The sequence below is a fragment of the Euwallacea similis genome, chromosome 2 (genome assembly GCF_039881205.1).
Source record: "Euwallacea similis isolate ESF13 chromosome 2, ESF131.1, whole genome shotgun sequence".
Taxonomy (NCBI): domain Eukaryota; kingdom Metazoa; phylum Arthropoda; class Insecta; order Coleoptera; family Curculionidae; genus Euwallacea; species Euwallacea similis.
The window spans coordinates 4,735,187-4,755,219 of NC_089610.1; the positions used below are offsets into that span (position 1 = coordinate 4,735,187).

The 20,033-nt window shown below is 39.0% G+C and overlaps 3 protein-coding genes across 3 annotated transcripts; 1 reads left to right on the top strand and 2 right to left on the bottom strand.

Annotated features, from left to right (window-relative positions):
- Positions 1-17: 17 nt before the first annotated feature.
- Positions 18-6,370, bottom strand: LOC136415492 (rRNA biogenesis protein RRP5-like). Its single transcript, XM_066400082.1, has 16 exons — positions 6,131-6,370; positions 5,696-5,821; positions 5,362-5,526; positions 4,851-5,288; positions 4,565-4,795; positions 4,088-4,509; positions 3,474-3,717; positions 3,202-3,421; positions 2,920-3,152; positions 2,734-2,865; positions 2,448-2,649; positions 2,021-2,333; positions 1,546-1,960; positions 1,169-1,375; positions 652-1,039; positions 18-548 (listed from the first exon to the last, which is right to left on the bottom strand). Exons 1-16 carry the CDS (start codon positions 6,200-6,202, stop codon positions 220-222), a joined length of 4,137 nt encoding a protein of 1,378 aa, XP_066256179.1. The 5' UTR covers positions 6,203-6,370; the 3' UTR covers positions 18-219.
- A 5,965-nt stretch (positions 6,371-12,335) lies between these two features.
- Positions 12,336-18,647, top strand: atk (artichoke). The gene is made up of 13 exons (XM_066400952.1): positions 12,336-12,756; positions 12,873-13,011; positions 13,364-13,581; positions 13,656-13,981; positions 14,037-14,301; positions 14,354-14,605; positions 14,655-15,657; positions 15,705-15,959; positions 16,134-16,299; positions 16,352-16,566; positions 16,623-16,794; positions 16,848-17,129; positions 17,642-18,647. The coding sequence occupies exons 1-13, from the start codon at positions 12,617-12,619 to the stop codon at positions 18,553-18,555; spliced, it is 4,347 nt and encodes a 1,448-aa protein (XP_066257049.1). The 5' UTR covers positions 12,336-12,616; the 3' UTR covers positions 18,556-18,647.
- A 166-nt stretch (positions 18,648-18,813) lies between these two features.
- Positions 18,814-20,000, bottom strand: Rpn8 (regulatory particle non-ATPase 8). The gene is made up of 2 exons (XM_066401149.1): positions 19,781-20,000; positions 18,814-19,718 (listed from the first exon to the last, which is right to left on the bottom strand). The coding sequence occupies exons 1-2, from the start codon at positions 19,953-19,955 to the stop codon at positions 18,934-18,936; spliced, it is 960 nt and encodes a 319-aa protein (XP_066257246.1). The 5' UTR covers positions 19,956-20,000; the 3' UTR covers positions 18,814-18,933.
- Between the last annotated feature and the right edge of the window lie 33 nt (positions 20,001-20,033).

The window sequence follows — 20,033 nt, forward strand, 5'->3', positions numbered from 1 at the left end:
AAATAACGTCAACTTTCTTTTAAAACGATTCAAGAGTAAATTATTATTGAGGTGACCTCTAACAAATAAGTATTACAGGTGTCCTAGATTAGCGGAGCAAGGGCAACTTCAAACCCTCTTATGATAAATTTACCTGTCAAGAACTACTTAAAAGCATTTTTGTACTTTCAAAATTAATGTCGTCACGAAATATAATTTTTAATATTTAAAAAGAAACATTTAAGCTTTACTAAATTTAGCTACATATTCCTGAGCCCGTTGTTTCACAGCTTCAATAGTTTCGGGCGTCCCATGACTCTCTTCAAACTTCCTGAACTTCATAAAAAGAGATTTCATGCTTTTTAGTGGCAGTGTTTGAGACACTGACCGTTCCAGCACGCGTCGAGCCTCGTCAATTTGGTCTTTTTTCACTAATTGATCTATGTATACAGTCCAAATATTAATTTTTTTCGGCTCGGACATTAGAATGGTTTCGAAAATCGCTGCTCCTTGATCTGGTTCGCCATATTTAAATTCCATAATGGCAAAACGAACTATAATCATCATTTCTGAAAAAATATTTCAAATTCTATATTTTAGTAAATATTCAAAGGAGGTAATAGTAACTACGAAGGAATATACAAAATTTTTATTTTATTGTAAAATACTCACGTGACTTCTTATCAATTATCGACTTCAACGCTCTGTCTTTACAGTTCCGCGCTTCTTTGAATTTCCCAATCTGGTAGTAAGTTTTCCCTATCTCTAACCACATCGAGGGATACTGCTTGTATCTGGCTCGAACCCGGTTAATTTTCTCCTCCATATCACTGTATTTAGCACTTTCGGCGAACACTTGAATCACCTTGAGATAAACTTGTAAGGCGTCATTATATTTAAGGGCCTCTTCTAAACATTCGTCGAATAATTCCTTTGTACCATACATATTCTCCAAGTTGAGAAGGGCCATCCAAATTTCGAATTTCGCTTCGGTTAGAGTCATGTTGATTGTCTCTAGGGCTCGTTTAGCTACCGCCCTGGCTTTACCTATTTCAGAAGCCTGAAAGGTTAAAACAAATATTCAAAGAAAATAATCCATTAAGGCAATCTACGTTTTTTTTATTTATTATACAACATTTATAGCATATAAAAATTATTAACGTTAAAAACTAATAGTTCTTGCACTTACCGCTATATGGAACGATATATACTTCGACCAAAGTTCGGCAGAATCCGGTTTGGATAACAATATTCGGTCAAACTGTTCTGCGGTTTCTAGTTTCTTCGTAGGATCAGCGAGTTCCTTTTCAATTGTAGATAGTCGCTCTTCTTCTTGTTTCATCAATTCTGCCCGTTCAGCTGTTGTAAGCTTCTTTTTTTTTTTTTCGATGGGATCCTGTAGGAAATTGTATTTTACGTGTATATTACAAGTATATTAATGACACAGTGTGCTCAAAAGTTTCTGTGAGACAATCGATGAATCTCTGACTAAGCTGTTAATGAACCGAATCAATCAGTAAACGTGTTGGCAATGACGGTGATGGAAATGACTTTGTAAATACTTACGATATCTTCATCCTCAGAAGACGATCTTTCTTCTGATTCGACTTTTTGCGTATCAAAGAAGGAATTAATTCCAGGTAAAAGCACAGATTTATTTTTCGTTCCAACAGAGTTCTTCTCAACAATATCAGATATTTTCTCCAAAGAGTCATGTGGCGATTTAACGTCCACTTGAACTTCATTCCCATTAACAGTAACCTCTTCTTCAATTTCACTGTTGGATCCATTGGATTTAGAGTCTGCTTCTTGTGCAACTTTCATTTCTTTTTCTACTGATGTAATTTCTTCATTTTTGGTTTGCCTTTGTCGGTTTGCAGTTAATAATCGCCTTGTACCCAATGTACCGTATCGCTTAGACCATTTTTCGAGGAACACAAAGAGTTTCGTACTCATGCCCACCAGGAACTTCTTAACCTGTCTAAAATTGTCAATTCGTTGTTAATAATAATTACCTTCAATGAAAGTTTGAATTGCTAACCCGCAAACGCAAATTTTACACTGTTTTTTTTCGTAAAAGCTGCCGCACCCTTCGAAATCATTTTCATGTAATTTGGTGGGTAAATAGACCAATTGCTTATTGCCACTTGAATGACGTAACAATACTATAAGACATTCGTCTTTCACTAGCAGTTTATCAGCCCTACTGGAGACTACTGCTTCCAGCACATTTCCATCTTGTATAGGATTAATTTTGGCACAAATTTCTGGTTTTATACATATGTCCAGGTATTGCTTTTCGAAGGTTTGAGCTATGATAACACCGGAAACCGTATCTCCTATTTTCAAAGAATCTGAAATAATTAGTTTTAGTTAAATTACGGCTATATTGCGCAATGTAGAGTTCTATAAAAAAAAACCGATTTAATATTTTTCAAAATTCTCTTTTTTATGAGGCAAGGACTTACTTGGACTTAAAGCTTGCGTCGCGATGGCTTTAACATTGTAATTCAAACATACCAAACAGCCCCCATTGGGCCCGAGTTTTTCAACTTTTCCCTGCACTACATCGCCCACTCGGAACTTGCATATATCCCATTTCAATTTCTTTCCACGCTTATATAAGTACGACAACTCATTCAAATATTGAGAAAATGTGTTGAGAGTGGTCTAAAAATACAAAAAAATTGCATAACGAATCTGTGATTGACATAGAATCTGTGATATAACGATTTAAAAATAAACAAAGCTTACCTCGACAGTTTTATCAAAAACATGTTGCATTTTGACGCTTAATACCAGTTCTTTACTTTCCTTGTTTATCCTTATAACTTTTGCCAGTAATAACTGGTGCCTGTGTAACTCTGGTACATTGTCATCAAAATACTATAAAAAAATAATAGATATGAAAAAATTTATTTGACCTGAACGACTTATTACCTTTTCAGGAATAGTCAAAACTTTACAATTATCCTGTATAAGAGGTAACACCAGTATGCCTTCCTCCGATGTACCCTGATATGAACATCTAACGATACTTCCATTAGCCAAATCATCAAATCGCGGAGGTTTCTCAACTTTTATTGACAACGATTCGCGCCGAGAAAATAATAGTGGTTTTGATCCACCAATAAACATTATATCTACTAGTTTATCTCCAGGAGCGATTGTATCTATAAGTGGGAATCTTAGTTATATACTAAAACATTGGTGGAGACATACTTTTCACAGCCTGGCATAAGCTTAAATTTGCAGCCAAATGAGCGTTCGGAATAAGTCCTTTAAACGTGCTGTTCTCTACCTTGACTTTAATTCCTTCGTTAATAACCGCTTTAACTATTACTCTGTATTTTCCGCCCACATTGGGCTTTGTCTTTTTAATTTTGGGTGGGGATAGGGAAACATTTATTTTCTCGTCTTTTTTGGAGATATACACGTTAACCTAAATCACAAAAGTACTGACCTTTTCATATTTAATCTACAAGAAAACTTACCACTTGCCCAACAAAGAAGTAATTAGAAGTTTCTGATGTGCCTTTACCCAATCCTTTCTGGCGAAGCCATGCTTTTGTGTTGGCATAGAAAACAATCAAAGCTCCCATGTCAGTCATTTTTGCAACTACACCCATATACTTCTTCCCTGCTTCCGCGTCGTCTATGTTAGTTAGACATTCCTTATTTTCAACAAGACTTGGTTTTAAAGTAAATAAAATTTTATTGTCTTCTCCACTAAGAACTCTGAAATTCAATAAAATAGTAAGATGCATCGCTCTATTAGTCCCAAATAAAATACTCAGTATTAGGTGAAGGTTTCAGAGCTAATGAGACACAGTTAACTTGCTCATGTAGCCTATGTTGTTTTGTATCTATAATACTTCTGAAAATATTTTTTTAGAACCACAATTTTAATAGCCTGAAGATGCAACAATATGATTGCGAAATAAACAGTATTTGATACGCGACTTAAGAGTTTTATTCATTCAATTACCGAAATAAACCTTCAACATCAACTCTTAAACGGTGTAAGGACTCGAGATCTGCGATATTACCAGTACAACATGTCACAAATAAATGAACACAAAATCATATTTAAATAAACGTTACTGACCTAGCACTAACTTGCTGCCCTTCTTTAAACCTTTTCTTCACGTTGCTTGTATATTCGATGTTACTGACATGCAAATTTGGCACAAACCCCTTAACGTGTCCTGTTTCCACTACAATTCCTTCCTCTTTCACAGCGACTATAGTAACCTGAACAAGCTGTCCGGGAGATAAATCTGAAGCAGTAAATGCTTTCTCCTTGACTACATTCATCTCCGGAGTACAAATATACGTTCTTGAGATATGGTTATAGTCAAGAATCCTACACTGATGAGTACTGTCGACGGAGAATTTCAAATTTACTGCCTCAATCAAGTTTGCATTTGGTTTTTTGGTAATGGAATTGATAAGTCTCTTGTTTGTGACGAAACCTTTGTTTTTACCGGGAAGTGAAAAAAATACCCCAGAATTTGTTGCGTGAAATACCTAAAAGAGAACGTCCGCTACTATGGCCAGTTTTAAGTCAAAGGTGGAACTTAACCTCTGCTCTCACGACATCCCCAATATTTAGTTCTGGTTTTTCCTCCTTTTCAAGACTACGTAAAGTCAAGTATGCAATTTTGGTCGTCGGTTCCACATATAAAATGTAAGCTTTCAATATTCTGCCCTCTCGGTAATCAGAGGTTCTTTTTAAAGGTTTTGCCAAAAAAGTCTCGTCGATGTAGCCAATAAAAGTCTCATTAAATTTTCCTTGAATGCCATACGGAGTTATCTAAAGGAGCATGTTTTGAAATGTTTAAAGAGGTATTATTCAGTACCTATTCTACCTTGTCACTAACGAACTCAACTTTTGCCCCAGGAATAACACTATGCAAATTGTTAATATCACACTTCGATGCTTTAATATGTTCTGTTTTGGCACTCAATCTAATAATTGACGAAGAATCGGTGCAATCAGCTTTGTGGATAGTACACCACATAGGTTTTCCAGTCCCATATTTAATGTCCTGGTCAATATTTTTAAAGGGCAAGAAAGCCCGAGAATTTTTGACACCTAAACTCATTTCATAACCGTGATCTGTCTTAGAACTTATACATGCCCAAACCAGCATGTCCTTTTTAAATGAATTGTAGTTTAGTTCAGAGTAAATTTCCCTGGGGTTGATGCTACCATTTAAATGGACTCCTTTCTCGTGGGTTTCAATGTTAGTTATCTTCACAGGTAGGAATTCACCAATAGAAAATAAGTTTTTGAGTGTTGGAGCCTGAAGAAGCCGGTATTATTATTTAAAAAAGTGCAGTGGACAAATAAATAACTGAGGAATATTGAACGCTTACATCTGGTTCATTATTTTCCAATTGTTGATTGAGATACCTTGTAAATGGATCTGATATTTCAGTTATGATTACAGACACAAAGCAGAGTCCTGGTAACTCAATTTCTAAACCAAAATTGGTGATTTGCCTTACACATCCTAAGATAACCATTCCAGTTTGAACTTTCTGTAATTGGAAAGGAAAATTAATATCACACATATGCAAACACATTCGATAGTAAATTAAAATTGAAAAGATAGAACTAAAATTAGTATAAAGACTCAAGCAAAATACTTATGGCTTAGTTTAGGTTCCCTCAAGACCACAGGATTTACATGTTCAGATACCTACTTACCTTATACGATAAAGTGCCTTTAATGTTTAAGGTGGCTTCAAAAAGGCCTTCAGAAGATTCTTGAGAGGCATCTTTCTTAGATTTTTTGTTTTTTTTAGCTTTAGATGGTTTTGCCAGGTTAAAAAGCTAAAACGCAAACATTCATGGCGTTAGACGTTTAATGTCACCAAACGAAAAATATATAATCATAAGACATTTTATGACCAATTGAGACAGCTATAGAACGCGACTGAAGAGCACAAAATAAATCTTCTAAATCGAATTTTAGCTTTGTAGTTATACCTATTACAGGTTATAGTGAACAAATAATATAGAAAGGTCATATTTTTTTAACTTTTCATGCAATTCTTATGCATTATGTACCCTACAAACCCAGCATTAGTTATGCCGGGTTAAATTTAATCGGTATAGTTTTCAATTTGTCTGTTCTCTTACCGAATCAGTCTCTTGCAGGGGTCTCTTAACAACCACTCTACCACCTCTTGGAAAACTTTCGTCATCACCCATAATTGAAAAGTTTTATATAGAATCCTTAAATAGAATTGAAATCTAATTGTTCATAAACTGATTAGAAAATACAAACACTGCAGAATAGCGCCAAATAAAAGATACCAAACCTGTAGAATTTCAGTTTTAACATTACACGTGAAAATATAAGGTTATGGAATCTGTTGTCAGCAGCAACTTAAACTAGACACGACAAACGTTTGCCAGTACTGTACTAAACTGGGCCCCTATTTATGACTTTATTTTTTCGCCTGTGTTTGGTTGTGCGCCGACGCGTATTAAGACGCAATATGTCAGACTAACGTCACTCCTTCAATTTCTTAGCCAAAGATTAGAGCTTTATTTGCCCAAAGGAGGCGGCAAAACTCTGAAAAACAATGCTACACGCACTTCTCCTTAAACAGTTTTTGATTTACAGACTTGAAATCGCTCCCACGGGCATTTAAAATGTCTGTTTCAAACTGACTGGTAGATGGCGCCACCTGTCAGCCAATAAGCTGTTGGTTGGTATAGTTATGAGGTTAATTATCGATATTGAGAACTACAGTAAACAATCGAAAAATGGCATTTTATTGTTTTCATTGCCTACCTTGTAATTAGTTAACGAATTAATATTGATTGATAAATCCTAGACAGAACACCAAAAAACTTAATGAAAATATTTTAAAAATGGTTAAAGATACTTAACTAACTTGAAACAGATATTCTTAATGAATTTATCGTACCTAACATTAATATATTCTCGGCGCCGATAAGTAGCTCTAGAGAAGGGTTAAAAAGAAGAAACATACATTATGGCTGGGAAGATCTGAATGAATTACTATTATTGAGTTATTTCAGGGGGCAATAGTACTTTGTAAAACAATAAAAAGATGCCAATACATCCGCGGTTAAAAACGCACAATTTTCATAGTACTGGGCGGCAAAGTTTCACATTTTTTCTAATATTCTCCGTTTTTTAAATTTTTGAAATTTATTTTGAAAAATAAAAACAAAATTATTAAAATGGCTGAAATTTAACCGTGGCATTCTAGATTATAGACCGGAATATGTGGATCGGACTTTATTAATTTGCACCAATAGGTATATTTGCAAATTCTACGAAAACGGTGAAAGATGCGAAGATACTGCAAGAGACCAAAAACATGAACCAAAAAAACAAAAATACCCTGTATATAGCTGCCGACAATTTTGACATTTTATTTTGGAGGGTCTTAAAGAAAATAAGGCTATGAAATTTTAAAAATATAACTCAAAGCATACATGAGAAAAATGCAAAATATGAGAAAAAATGTAAAACTTTATCTATCAAAAATGGTGCGATTTCGTCCATGAGTCTATTAGCATTTTTTTTTAAATTTTGCAGAGTAGTGTCACCCTCTAAAATATCTCCATGATGATATGTTGCACCCTACATATTGATACTCATAATACGGAATAAGTAACAGGGATGTCATTATTTTGTGATGTTTAACTTAGGATGTTTGGTATAAAACACGAATGAAATGCACATGCAACTACCGGCGAAAAACATACATTTTAATTCCAATTTCTCCTTAATTAGTCTATTCAGTTAAATCACTGAACCAGTACCCGTAAGTGTATAAAATCTTAATTGTACCCAGAGTTACATAAAAATGAAAAGTTTTGAAAGCTTATCCACTCGAAAGTGCACAATATAAATTTGGCGGTATGCTGCTAGTTGAAATGTTTCGTCATATTGTAACACAAATATGAAATACTGTTAATTGGTAATATAATATACATTACTTAGCATGTGCCCCCATGTTACGCCCATGAACATAACACATTGTTTAGGTAATATACCCGACATGACTAGATTGGAGTACCAATTATCCAAATAAGTCTTATATTCCCTCCAATAAAAGATCATTTTTGCTATTCATCCAGGTGTTACGCTTTAAAGATATTGGCAATAAACTACCCGACAATTGCCTTTTTGGCCTTAGTACGCCTGCGTGTCTTAGTCTTTAAGGACTCTGTAAAACATGCAAAACATCTAAACATCGAAGTCATATTTTCGAACAAAGAAATCTGCAGCATGCACTAGATGACCTGCAAGGGTGGCTGGTAGCTTGGGGTACTAAGGTCACCCCGACCAAGTGCCAGAGAATCATTATAAACATACACCAGATCCTCTTGACATCAATGACGTCACAGTGCTATCGATATCAAAAGAACGGACACGGAGGGTTCTAATTCCAGATAAAAGATGATCTGAGGCCCTCTTGAAAAGGCCGCCCCTGTTGAGGTCAGGGGCCACGGCTCCTGCTCAACAGAAGAATCTACATGTGCGCGACGGTAAAGTTGCAACTAGTACAGTTCATCACGAGCCTTCAAAAGGGCCGAAACGCACCCAGATGAGCGCCTCAGAAATTGGTAGAGATCAGAGGGCGGAGGAACTCAAACATGAAAGGAGTCGCGACGGATTTCATAGTAGCTAAAGGGGCAGAATGGCAAAACTTTCTGCCTAGATTAGTATCGGCAACATTAAACCGCAAGACATGTCAGGCCGCAGCCCCCAGGACTGGCGAGCTTTGAGATTTGAGAAGGGAAAGCAAGTCGTAGGAGAGATGAGGATTCATAGGCATCGGGCCGAAATCTTCATACGCCAAAGAGTGTTGGTGGGTAAAAATTGGGCACGAGCTCCAGAGTATCCGGGGTTCTCCCCTAAGACTTTTTGGATTATAACGAAAGCACATGCGACATGAATGTTTCTTAATAATGGCACATACCGCCTATTCAAGTTTCCATCACCATAACAAACACGGAGTGTAATTAGTGGTCATCGGAGTGTAAAACACCTGAGAATTTTCTATTTCTTTCCTGCCGTTTTTCAGTGATATACGGAATTTGATACGTGACGATTGTTCTCTCGCGTGTGTAAGGGCCCATCTATAGACGACATTATGATAGATTCATATTAAAATTTGTGTTATTTCATATCACTAGACTATTAGGAAGTGAAGTTGTTATACTGCTTACTGTGCGTTTAGGGTTCTGTTTGGAGAGGTTTGGAGTACTGATGATAGTCTTACATAAGGTAAATGATCACTCGTCGCAAAGTGAGGAATCAGTGTTCCAGCTCAGCGGCATACTCGGCCCCTCTGTGAGGATAACTGCAATCCTAAATGTCCAAAATTGAAAACAGTGGTTGCGATACTCTATTTGGAAGGTCTTTGCGTCCACTATTTAAAACGCCAATATGGAACTGCACCTATTCGAAATTTACTATTTAAGCAGAGCCGGCCTTAGCAAGTGCGGTGCCCTGGGCGAAATTTTTAATCACTGCTCCCTACGCTCAAGAAATACTGCCAACCAAGAAAATCTGTCGCCCTTCCTGGTTAGGGCCGTCGCTCAAGCTCGCCCCCAATGAGTCCGCCACTGGCTGAATCTATGAGTGGTCTGTGCACATCAATACAAAATTTTAAAATTGCAAAGATTTTTTTCACATTAATTCTGGACACATTTTGTTTTACGGCAAAATCTCAATGTACTTCACAGGTTTAACAGCACCCCTACAGGGCATTATTACAAATTTTCAGCGAACGCCTGTTCCTTACTTGTATCATTGCCTGGTGCCAGTAATCCTTTTCTGACCCCTCACGCGAATATCCAATTTTATTTTCGTTTTTTTTCGCGCAAAACCCGGGGCACCTTGTTTTAAACACTTTAAGACTTGGAGTGTACCCAAAAAGAGAATAAATTAAGGGGAGAAGAGGGGCGCCCCGGGAAAAATAAATCTTCTCGGTAAGACAACACTGAAAGCCCGTACTTCCAGCCGGTATGGGGCTTTTTTTTACCCATTAACAAACCCCGTCTGTTGAGAATTTCACGCCCGATATGCCTACGAATCCCTTGGCCCCTGTTTGGCAGTCACCGTTGAAATTCGCGTTCCCTTAAAAAAATCTCATAGCCCACCAGTCGTAGAGGATGCGGCCTAATGTATCTTACGGGTCGATATTGCCCTTACTTCTCTATAGTTCATCTAACTATTGAAGAAATTAGTTATAGCCATAGACCACAAAAAAATTGGCAAAAATGTCTAGACGTCTAATAAACTGACCAGTGGTCCAATATATGGAAAATTTTAAAATATCTTATTAACCGTAAATTCTAGTGTGCGTTCCATGTACAGTTTTTTTTTTTTTAATAAAGGATCCTAATAAATGCTTGTCTTTCTCTATTAGGACTTAACAAAGAATTTACTCTGGTACCTATACGTCTCCTAAGTAAAATCTATCTTTCCGATTATATCTGAACGTGAGTTATATGGCCATCAGTAACATGACACGGCCATCTGCATCTTCACGTAGTCCCCTGTATTTACTCGTATTTTATCTTGTCCATATGTTATTCCACATATGGAGGCCTGGCGTCATGGACAACTGAAGCCCATTAGGACCCGGAGATGAGGGAGTTAATGTGGTTTTGGTTTTGACCACTCAGCAACATTTTGAACCACTGTAACCGCAATGCATGTTTATCATCGACTCATTTTTGTGTGGCTTACCGTGAAGACTAATTTCTTCAATATTTAGACAGAGCATAGAGCTTTTGTCATTCTAGCGCTTTTGCAACTGTGAACTCTACAGCTGATACCGTGGCCTCCTCCATGTTTGAGTCATTCCAGGCTCCGGTGGGTAACTCATCAGTGCCCTGAGTAACTCATCTAGATGCGCTTTAGGTTTTTTAAAATTTCTGTGGGTTTTAACTCTCATGAAGTAGCGCACTGACTGCCAATGCAAAATGAAAGGAATTTCTTCGTTGCGAGTTAACATTGGTGCATTCACCGAGAGGAAAATGTTTTCAGCCGATCTCATTCAGGGTGAGATTCTGTGGCATGTCCTCCATGCAGCTGACCCAAAGGTGCCGATCTGTTGCACGATGGACTTTAGTAGTCGCAGTTTCCTATCGACGGACATGTGGCTTCTTCTGTTGAGCAGGGGGTACAGCGAGGCCTTAGCAGCGACGGCCCTTGCATGGCTCCCAAAGAGAATCGTGCGATCACAGTTCTTAACAAAAGGTTTTCAGACACTTGGCGAAACAATTGAATTAGTTTTTCCTGTAATCTTCTGAAACAAAACCCATAAAACGAAAGAAATTCCTCCAAAGCTGAAAGTTTTGTCGCTGAGATAACGCAAAAACGAGCCCAAACAAACAAAACGCCGGGGGGTTCGTCACACTGTTTTGGCGCGTACAATCGAAATGATCGGCACAATACTCCGAATAATGAAATTGACCAATATCCGTTCAGACTTTGAAAAGTGAAACGGTACACTCTTAAATGTGTGCCATTAGTTCCATTACGTGTTAATAGCATTGTAAGGATACGAGCCATTTGGAAACGGACGTTATGAAGTGGAAAACATTGGATATTTCCCACGAAAGCAAAGCCAGGAAGGCAGGGATGGCCGCGACACTCCAGATGGAAGTGCTTGTGGCAACTTTTTGCTGAACGGTCAAACGGAAATCGCGAAACATTATGCGGGAATAAATTTCACAATAAGCACCCTGGTGCCCCCATTGCAGCTCTGGAACCGTAAAAATTTAATTCGAAGAACCTTAGTTCCAACGGATTTAAAAACCGAGGAAATTACTATTAAAGTAGGTGCCCAAATCGATCAGCTTAAGTACAGTACCGGCCTCATGGAGGGCCGAGGCTCGGCGACTGCCCAGGTGGTAGACCAAGAGGAGCAGCGATTTTCCCCTGAAACAGGGGTGGTGATTAGAAATTTCGCCCAGGGCGCCAGACTCGCTAAGGCCAGCCCTGAATGTAGTGACGCATTGCCTCCGGAGAAAGCCAAATTGCGTTGTTTCATTTCAAAGACATCATTACTGATGCTCTTGAAGTAGACAGAAAACTGTAAAATTCGGTCATTTAAGGAGAACCATAAGTCCCCTAGCGTGACCCAACGGTTGGTAAACTACTACAATAACCACCGTAACATGATTTAAAGTACCGCAATAAACATGACAATTTTTTCGGTTTGGCACGTAGTAATTGCACGACAATGAATAGGCCAATCTTATTTATGGTTTATGCCAGATAAGTGGGATCATCATCGCGTTCTACAACGACAAACTCATTTAATCGAACATAAACCAATAACAATTCTTTCCCTATTAGATATCAAAACGGCCCCATGCGGTATGAACCATGGAGCGAAGGGGGAACCACACGCGATACGCATCATAAATCCATCTCTAACTAAACGCTCTGACTTCCTCAATAAAGCTTATCGACCGTTGAATCGAACTTACTTAACAATACATCGTTTCTAGATTCTCACAATAACGCATCTACTTCGGAAATTAGTCGACGGACAATGAGGGCTTTGAGGGCCCTCCTGCAGTTGGAACTACGAACACCGGAATGATATCTTCGTTAAGATGGGCGCGAAATGGGCTTTAGGAGTTTTAGTTTTATGTGCTATTTCTTTCGGAGATTCCAAGGCTGAAAAAGTGTGTCCTGTTCCGGAGGCCATACTGCCCTGCAGGTGTCTCCTCCGAGGAGAGGAGTATCAGATTTGGTACGCCTCATACTTGTTTTGTGTTTTGTTGAAGTTTCTCTTTGTTAGAAGGTTTTTCTTTGCCTCATTAGATTGTGCGTTTAAAATTATTATTAATGAATTTTGATGCGTTTTAGGTGTACGCACAGCGACCTTCCTAGTGTGCTGGAGGGACTAAAGGCGACCGCCAAATTTATAAAGGAGCCTGTTGATGAGCTGATACTAGAAAACAACTACTTACCAGCCCTCCCTGGGAGAGCTTTTTATCCTCTTAAGGTAAGTAGGCGCATAACATTGAAAACATTAGCAAGTTTTATTTACCGTGGCATAGCATTTCCTTGTTAAAAATTTAAGCGGATGGTTTAGGCTCAAGAGCACGCTCTTTCAGTTCCAATGAAGCAAGAGTGGAGGGTTACGGTTGTGGCGTAATAGCTATCTATGTCAAGTGAGGAAATGCATACGATCCGCAGTCAGGGCCGGCTTTAGCAAGCTTGGGCCCTGAACGAAATTTTTAATCACTGCCCCCTACACCCAAGAAAAACGGCCGACCAGGAAAGCCCGCCGCCCTCCCTGATCTGCCGCCCAACGAGCTTCTGACATGATTTTTCTTCAAATCTGTACGTTTCAGATTCTTCGACTTATGCTGAGATATAATGGACTTGAACGAGTATCTAACGATTGGCTTGGAAGTCTCGAAACTACCCTTATGGAACTCTTTATCGTCGAGCCGAAACTACGAACCATCCCCGAGGACTCTTTATCGCAACATATTGCTTTGCAAGCCGTCACCATCCAAACGAATTTACTGAAGCGTTTACCACTATTCTCCGGTTTGCCCAAATTGAGGTATATTGGCAAGGATCTGACAATCCCCTCTGCTTTATGACCTCTAAATATCTTACGCCTCGTTACATCCTCAGATATCTTCAAATAGAATCAACGGCGCTCATAGAGCTATCAGCAAGAAATTTTAAGAACAACCCCACTTTAGAGAAGCTGTACATTGGGCAATGTTCCAAGCTAGATCGACTGGAGGCTGATCTGTTTGTAGACTTGCCCAGCTTGACTTTACTGAATATAACCAATTGCGGCATCGCGTGGATGCACCATAGAGCCATTACCAGACTACCAGTGTTACAAGAGTTAGTTTTGACTGGAAATCGAATTGCGGACGCCGGAATGGTGGGAAGATCTAGTAGAGAACTCCCAGAGTTAGGAGTTCTGAGGCTTGATGACAATTATATTGGTGAGTTAGTAACACTGAGCAACACACAAAAGCTTAAAAGGCGTTTTCCTTATAGATATTTTAGGTGAAGCAGCCTTCGTGGACCTTCCCTCTCTTCGAGAGCTTCACCTTTCCAACAACAGAATTACCGAGCTGCATCATGGAGCGTTTCATAGAGTTCCGCTATTGCGAAAGTTAAATTTAAACGGGAATTTCTTAAGAAGGGTCCATCCGGAGAGTTTCCTCCAGGAATCAGGAAGTGGTTTGGAGGAGTTGTGGTTAGTCCGGAACGAAATTAGTCATGTCGCCGATTTAAGAGCTATTCTAGACGCCTTGCCGAGGTTTGTTCTCAGTAATATGATTGCTCACTCTTTGATAATACCGTTGTGGTAGGTTGGTCTTCTTGGACATGAGCTACAATCAATTGGAAGCAATCCCCTTCGGGTCTTTAAGGGGTCATCCCACTTTGGAATACTTCAATCTGGACCATAACGGCATTCACTTGATCGATAGGGAAGCTTTCGTTGCCATGCCAGCTTTAAGGGAACTGAGGCTTCGAAATAACTCCCTGTCGAATAATCTGCTTCCGCCGTTGTGGAATTTGCCCCAACTGAAAGGTTTGGATCTCTCACAAAATTATTTCAGGTAAGAAACTTTACGTTCGTCACGAATGTCTGCATCGCATATCTTTTAGGAGACTCGAGCCAACCCTCCTTCAAGACTTGCCTTCATTAAGGAAAATCAATCTCAGCAAGAACGAGCTGACAATCATCGATCCAGAAGCCTTTTCCCTCTCCCCAGCTCTCGAACACATCAACATCTCTTCTAACGGCCTCGCTACCCTCCATCCGGCCACTTTCAGGCCTCTCTTGAATCTATACGAATTAGATATTTCTAACAACGCGCTGATCGAGTTTGTGCCAGGTTTACCCAGAGGCATTGAGTACTTGCACCTGAGAAATAATCAAATTTCCATGTTTCCGTTGGCTCCAACTCCCGATCTGGATTTGCCAGCTTTGAGGATGTTGGATTTGACTAGCAATAAGATTGAGGGGATGCCAAAAACTGGATTTGATACTTTACCCCAATTGAGGAAGCTGTTAGTAGCGCGGAATCTTTTTAAAAAAATTGATGATGGCTGCCTTAAAGGGTTAACTAGGTTGGAGACTTTAGACGCTTCGGAAAATGGTGTGGCTTATTTGGGAGCAAAAGCCTTTCAACAACAGTCAGAACTGCGCGACTTGAACTTAGGAGATAACAGGCTGGAGCATTTACAGCCCGAATGCTTCCAGCACTCTCCTCACCTCAAAAGACTGAATTTAACGAAGAACTTGCTCTCAGAGATATTGCCTGGAACTTTGGATAAAAACCATGATTTGCAAATGGTTGACTTATCCAATAACCGACTAGTGCAGCTACCCTCTACTTTCGTTGGTTTAAAGAACCTGAGAATGCTGGATCTGGCAGTCAACAGGCTTAATGTGATCGACCCCGAAATATTGGGAAGCTTACCTTCGTTGAGAGTGCTGAAACTGTCCAAAAACTTCATCAAAGAATTGAAGGAACACGGGTTTACTAAATTGCAACATTTGGCAAGCCTTGATCTGGACGAGAACGAGCTCGAGTTCCTTGAAACTAACGCTATGAAGACTTTGCCTGTTTTGAAGAAAATTAACCTGAGCAGGAACAAAATCAAGGTAAGTTTATCAACGATGCTCCGCAAACCTTTGGCATGACTTTCCAGGAAATTCCGAAAATGGTTTTCGTGAACTTACCCTCCCTTCAAATGGTAGAACTTCAAGAAAATCAAATTAAAGCAATTGCACCCAACGCCTTTGTGGGTGTACCCCATTTGCTAACGCTGAATTTAAGCTACAATCACATAGAAACATTGGAAGATGCAGGCTTGAGGGGGGTAAAATCTTTGGAATTGTTGGACGTGAGCCATAATTTAATTGGCTCAGTGGCGAGCTATAGCTTAGAGAATATGGAGTGGCTGGTGAGTTAATCAAAGCAGGAAATCGTACAATAATCATCACGAATACCTGTTACTGCATTAGTTTTAACGTGAATCCAATTTGTGAGGCCACTTTAGACCTCAAGGCTCCGTTCTCACCTCTAACGCCGGAACTCACGTGCTCTGCAAAAAGAGGGCTTTATTATCCTGTTTTAGGTGGAGCTAAGGATGGACAATAACAGAATATGTGGAGTCCAAGGTTCCTCTTTCAACAGCATGCCGAGGCTTCGCGTCTTGAGCATCAGAAACAACAAGATGATGTCCTTTCCTGAAAGGGCGGTAGAGAGAATTCGTAGCAACATTGCTGTCCTGGACATTGAAGGTATACACAAACCAATCCCCTTAAACTTCTCTATAGGTTATTTTCATCTCAGGCAATCCATTGGCATGTTCTTGTAATATGTTGTGGCTGCAGGCCTGGTTGTTAGAAAACGGTTCTCTGGGTCCCAAATGTGCAGATGGGTATTTGTTACGAGAGCACGAATTGTCCAGACGGGACTGTCCTGAAGAGGAAAGAAACGTCGAAATAGTTGCACCCGGCTGTGAAGCGGAATTGCTGTCTGCGCCAGGAGTCTATGGGAATTCCAGGGTAATTTGGTTCCAATTATAATGAGATCTGTGCAGTCACTTTATTGGTCGATATAGGGGCGACCGCAGTGGATGAATATAAAAGCTGTTAATGGTTCTGAAAGTCGCAACAACTTGCCACCCTCTCCTGAGCAATCTGAGTACTTCTATGATGAATATGTGGATTATCCATATAATGACACCACCGGGGAGCTAGGCCAGAGAAATCTTTCTTCTCAGAATGTCCCGGGTACGACCTCGCACCCACTAATCTAGTCACAGCTAAACGTCTTCAACTTCTAGGAGACTTTCCTGGATTATATGCATCTTCCAAAAATAAGAATATTCCCAAAATAGTCAGTAATTCACCCAGTAGCAGTGGATTTACGTTCTTTGGGATACCATTACCTCACATTGCTAGTATTATTCATAATGCGGTCACTGCCAGGCGAAATGACATGGAGGCAGCAGAACCTACTAAAATGAGGGATAGAGTGGCCATAGTGAACAAGCCAACCCCTGCGGGGGTTGCTAGCATCACAAGGGTATTCAATGCCCTTCCAAATACCCCTAAAATTGAAACAGGTAAATGATTTGTTATAACAAGTAGCTTTTCTATTAATATGTATTACGAATATAAAATAATTATGTAAATAAATCAAACGCATGACGCTAGCTTGGTCGCCGCTGATTGGTCGGTTATGTCGCCTAAACAACTGATATTCCACAAAGATGTCGGCGTTTCACAGGGTTGAACTTGTTTCATTTTAAATGGAGGGTGTTTATTGCTCGTTCATAATCGAATATAAACTAACTTTTTAACTGTATAATGTACAGGACGTCATCACTTTTGAAATACATTAGATATGTCTAAATTTTAGAACTCATTACCCTTAGAACTTATTTTTTTTTTAATTTCAATTTAATAGCGGGCTGATTACGGTTCTGTTCAATACTCCTGTCTTGAACGAATGACGTGCAGGTAGCTTGCATTTGTTTACATGGATATTTTATATTCGTAAGATACATTATAGTTTCGTAGTAGAAATACTATAAATCTTCTGAACTTGTAGCTTTAAGAGCGTATTCTTCTTCAGGTGGTTTCGTCCCAATGTTGCCAGGAGAAGGAGGCTTTCAACCTATTTCAAACGCACTTGGCACGACCCAATCAACACTAAAACAAGGTGAGAATACAGACCGTAGATCTGAGAGTGACACATCTACTGTTGAAACAATGAACGTCGCCCGTTCCACTACCAATAGACCAACAACCATGGAAGTACTTACCGAAGTTGTCACTACCACGGTCAAAGCTACCTTACCGCCACCGTTCGTTACTTTAAGTAATTTACCCAAAACTACAGAAGGTAACGGTAATAGATATCGCAATCCTGAAACTAAACCTACGACACCTCGCAATATTGTGGAGCGTAAATTCTTTAACAGGACTAACACGTACATGATTCAACAAATTTATGACAGTGCTAATGAGGAGTTCCCAGAAACTGAAGGTATTACTGAGAAAGTACCCGAAACAACTACAATACCTAACGAGGAGACGACAATATTAAAAATTGATTCTACTACCGTTATCGATACTGTCAGGGATGTTAAGACCACAGTGTTGAAACCTGTTCGGCAAGAATTTAAAGTACCTCCAATTCCTCAAACTTCCTTCTTAATTCCGGGCAATCGACAGCCTTCGAAAAACATGGCAACAATCTCCAAAGTACCTTCTTCAAATGTACCATCTGCAAGCGCCTCTTTCCGGTCAGATTACGACGCTCTGCCTCCAATGGCTCATAACAGGGAGCCGAAGACTATGTCCCCTGTACCACCACAATTGGACAAAGGTGTCGTATTTCAGAGCAAAAACAGTGATATGCACTGGTACTTAGCGAGTTATAATAGTTCGGCTTGTTCCATTGTCTTAGGGAAATTTAGACGGGGTATGGTAGAAGTGCGGAGCTTAATACTAATATTGTGGGCAGTTACTACTTATTTATTATAGGATCGCCAATTATAAGGGTTTTGTTAGGTTTTGCTGTTTTTTTTTTATATACATACGTTTGTATGGTCAGTTTGAATAAAAGTTTATAGAAACTCAAGTGGTTTAGTTCAAAAGAGATTACAGGTACCTACCTATAATTTTCAATTATCTTTTTTTATTACAAAAAAGGGGTAGTTATCTAGAATTCTGATCATTCACTAAAAAGGTAAAATATTTTGGTCTTGTTCAATAAGTTAGATCCTTTTTAAACAAGTCTAGTCTCAATGAAATAATTTATTCTACAAATATTAGTTTGAAGAGTAAGTATGATTTTCTTTAATAAAAAATTAACTTAGCTGGTTTATTGAGAAAAATAAATATCCTAAGCCAACAGTAAATCTACTTCTTCTTATCATCCTTTTTAGCATCTTTCTCTTTCTCTTTATCCTTTGTTTCCTTTTCTTTGTCTTTCTTCTCCTCTTTTTTTCCCTCTTCAGCATCTCTATTAGTCAACTTGTTGTTGATAAGATTATGCAATGCTACAATAGACCTTACAAGGGCAGCTAAATACACAACCAACATCTGATCATTATTTTTAACATAAAATGACTTATTAAATTGCAACTGATTTATGTCAGGTAACAGATTAAAGATATCCTGCAGTTGGTAAATAATCTGATGATTAATTGGAAGTTTAGCATCACTGACTTGAATGAGGTAATCCCTAATATCTTTCAATTGTGAATGCAAACCTTTTAACCCAAGAAGTTGATTAGTAATTCTTTGTGACAATGTACCAACAGTTGTGTCTTTAATGTCACGTAATAAATGTTCTACGCCCACTTCCTCGGCTTCCTCAGCACCAATTTCACTGGACACATGCTCGAATGTTTTGGACGTTGGTGAACCATCATCGTGGACCTCTTCAACAGCCTGATAGGCTTCAGTCGGAAGCCCTAAGTCTTTAGGTTTGGCATCAATGATGACAAGTACTGAGTTGGGACAATATCTCCTGATTAATTCGTTTATGGCAATGTCATTTTGATGTAGTTTTGGGCCAGTGTGGTACCAACCCACTACCCTTTCTCTAGCATTGACTTTCTTAAACATTCCATACATGTTTTCAAGATAGTCATGGTCCAAAAACCACACAGATTTATCTTTGTCATCCTCATCAAAGGGAACTAAAGGGGCAGCAATGTTTGAATGTAAACTAATGGGGTTTCAGACATCGTTGGAATCTCACCTGCAAAGCTGTTTGAGACATCTAGGACACCTTTGGCCCGCCAGCAGCCCAGCAAAACACCGACAACTCGCTTTTGATTCCCGATTTTGCCCATCCGATTAAAATGGTCCACCACACTAAGTAAAACTAAGGGATGAACGATAACTTTACTTGTTGATATTTCTTGGCTCGGCATTTTTTCTTTTGTGTTTGAGCGCAAAGAGTTTAGTAAATGAAAAATGAAGATGTACAAAAACGAATGAGGATGATAAAT

Excerpts from the sequence above, each read along its gene's own strand:
- LOC136415492 (XM_066400082.1), bottom strand. The coding sequence starts at position 6,202 with ATGGGTGATGACGAAAGTTTTCCAAGAGGTGGTAGAGTGGTTGTTAAG. Across the intron at positions 1,376-1,545 it reads CTTCTGAGGATGAAGATATC|GATCCCATCGAAAAAAAAAA; the intron begins GTAAGTATTTAC and ends AATTTCCTACAG. Across the intron at positions 1,040-1,168 it reads ATATATCGTTCCATATAGCG|GCTTCTGAAATAGGTAAAGC; the intron begins GTAAGTGCAAGA and ends TTAACCTTTCAG.
- atk (XM_066400952.1), top strand. The coding sequence starts at position 12,617 with ATGGGCGCGAAATGGGCTTTAGGAGTTTTAGTTTTATGTGCTATTTCT. Across the intron at positions 15,658-15,704 it reads TGAGCAGGAACAAAATCAAG|GAAATTCCGAAAATGGTTTT; the intron begins GTAAGTTTATCA and ends ATGACTTTCCAG. Across the intron at positions 16,300-16,351 it reads TGCTGTCCTGGACATTGAAG|GCAATCCATTGGCATGTTCT; the intron begins GTATACACAAAC and ends TTTTCATCTCAG.
- Rpn8 (XM_066401149.1), bottom strand. The coding sequence starts at position 19,955 with ATGCCGAGCCAAGAAATATCAACAAGTAAAGTTATCGTTCATCCCTTA. Across the intron at positions 19,719-19,780 it reads TGTCTCAAACAGCTTTGCAG|TTCCCTTTGATGAGGATGAC; the intron begins GTGAGATTCCAA and ends CTGCCCCTTTAG.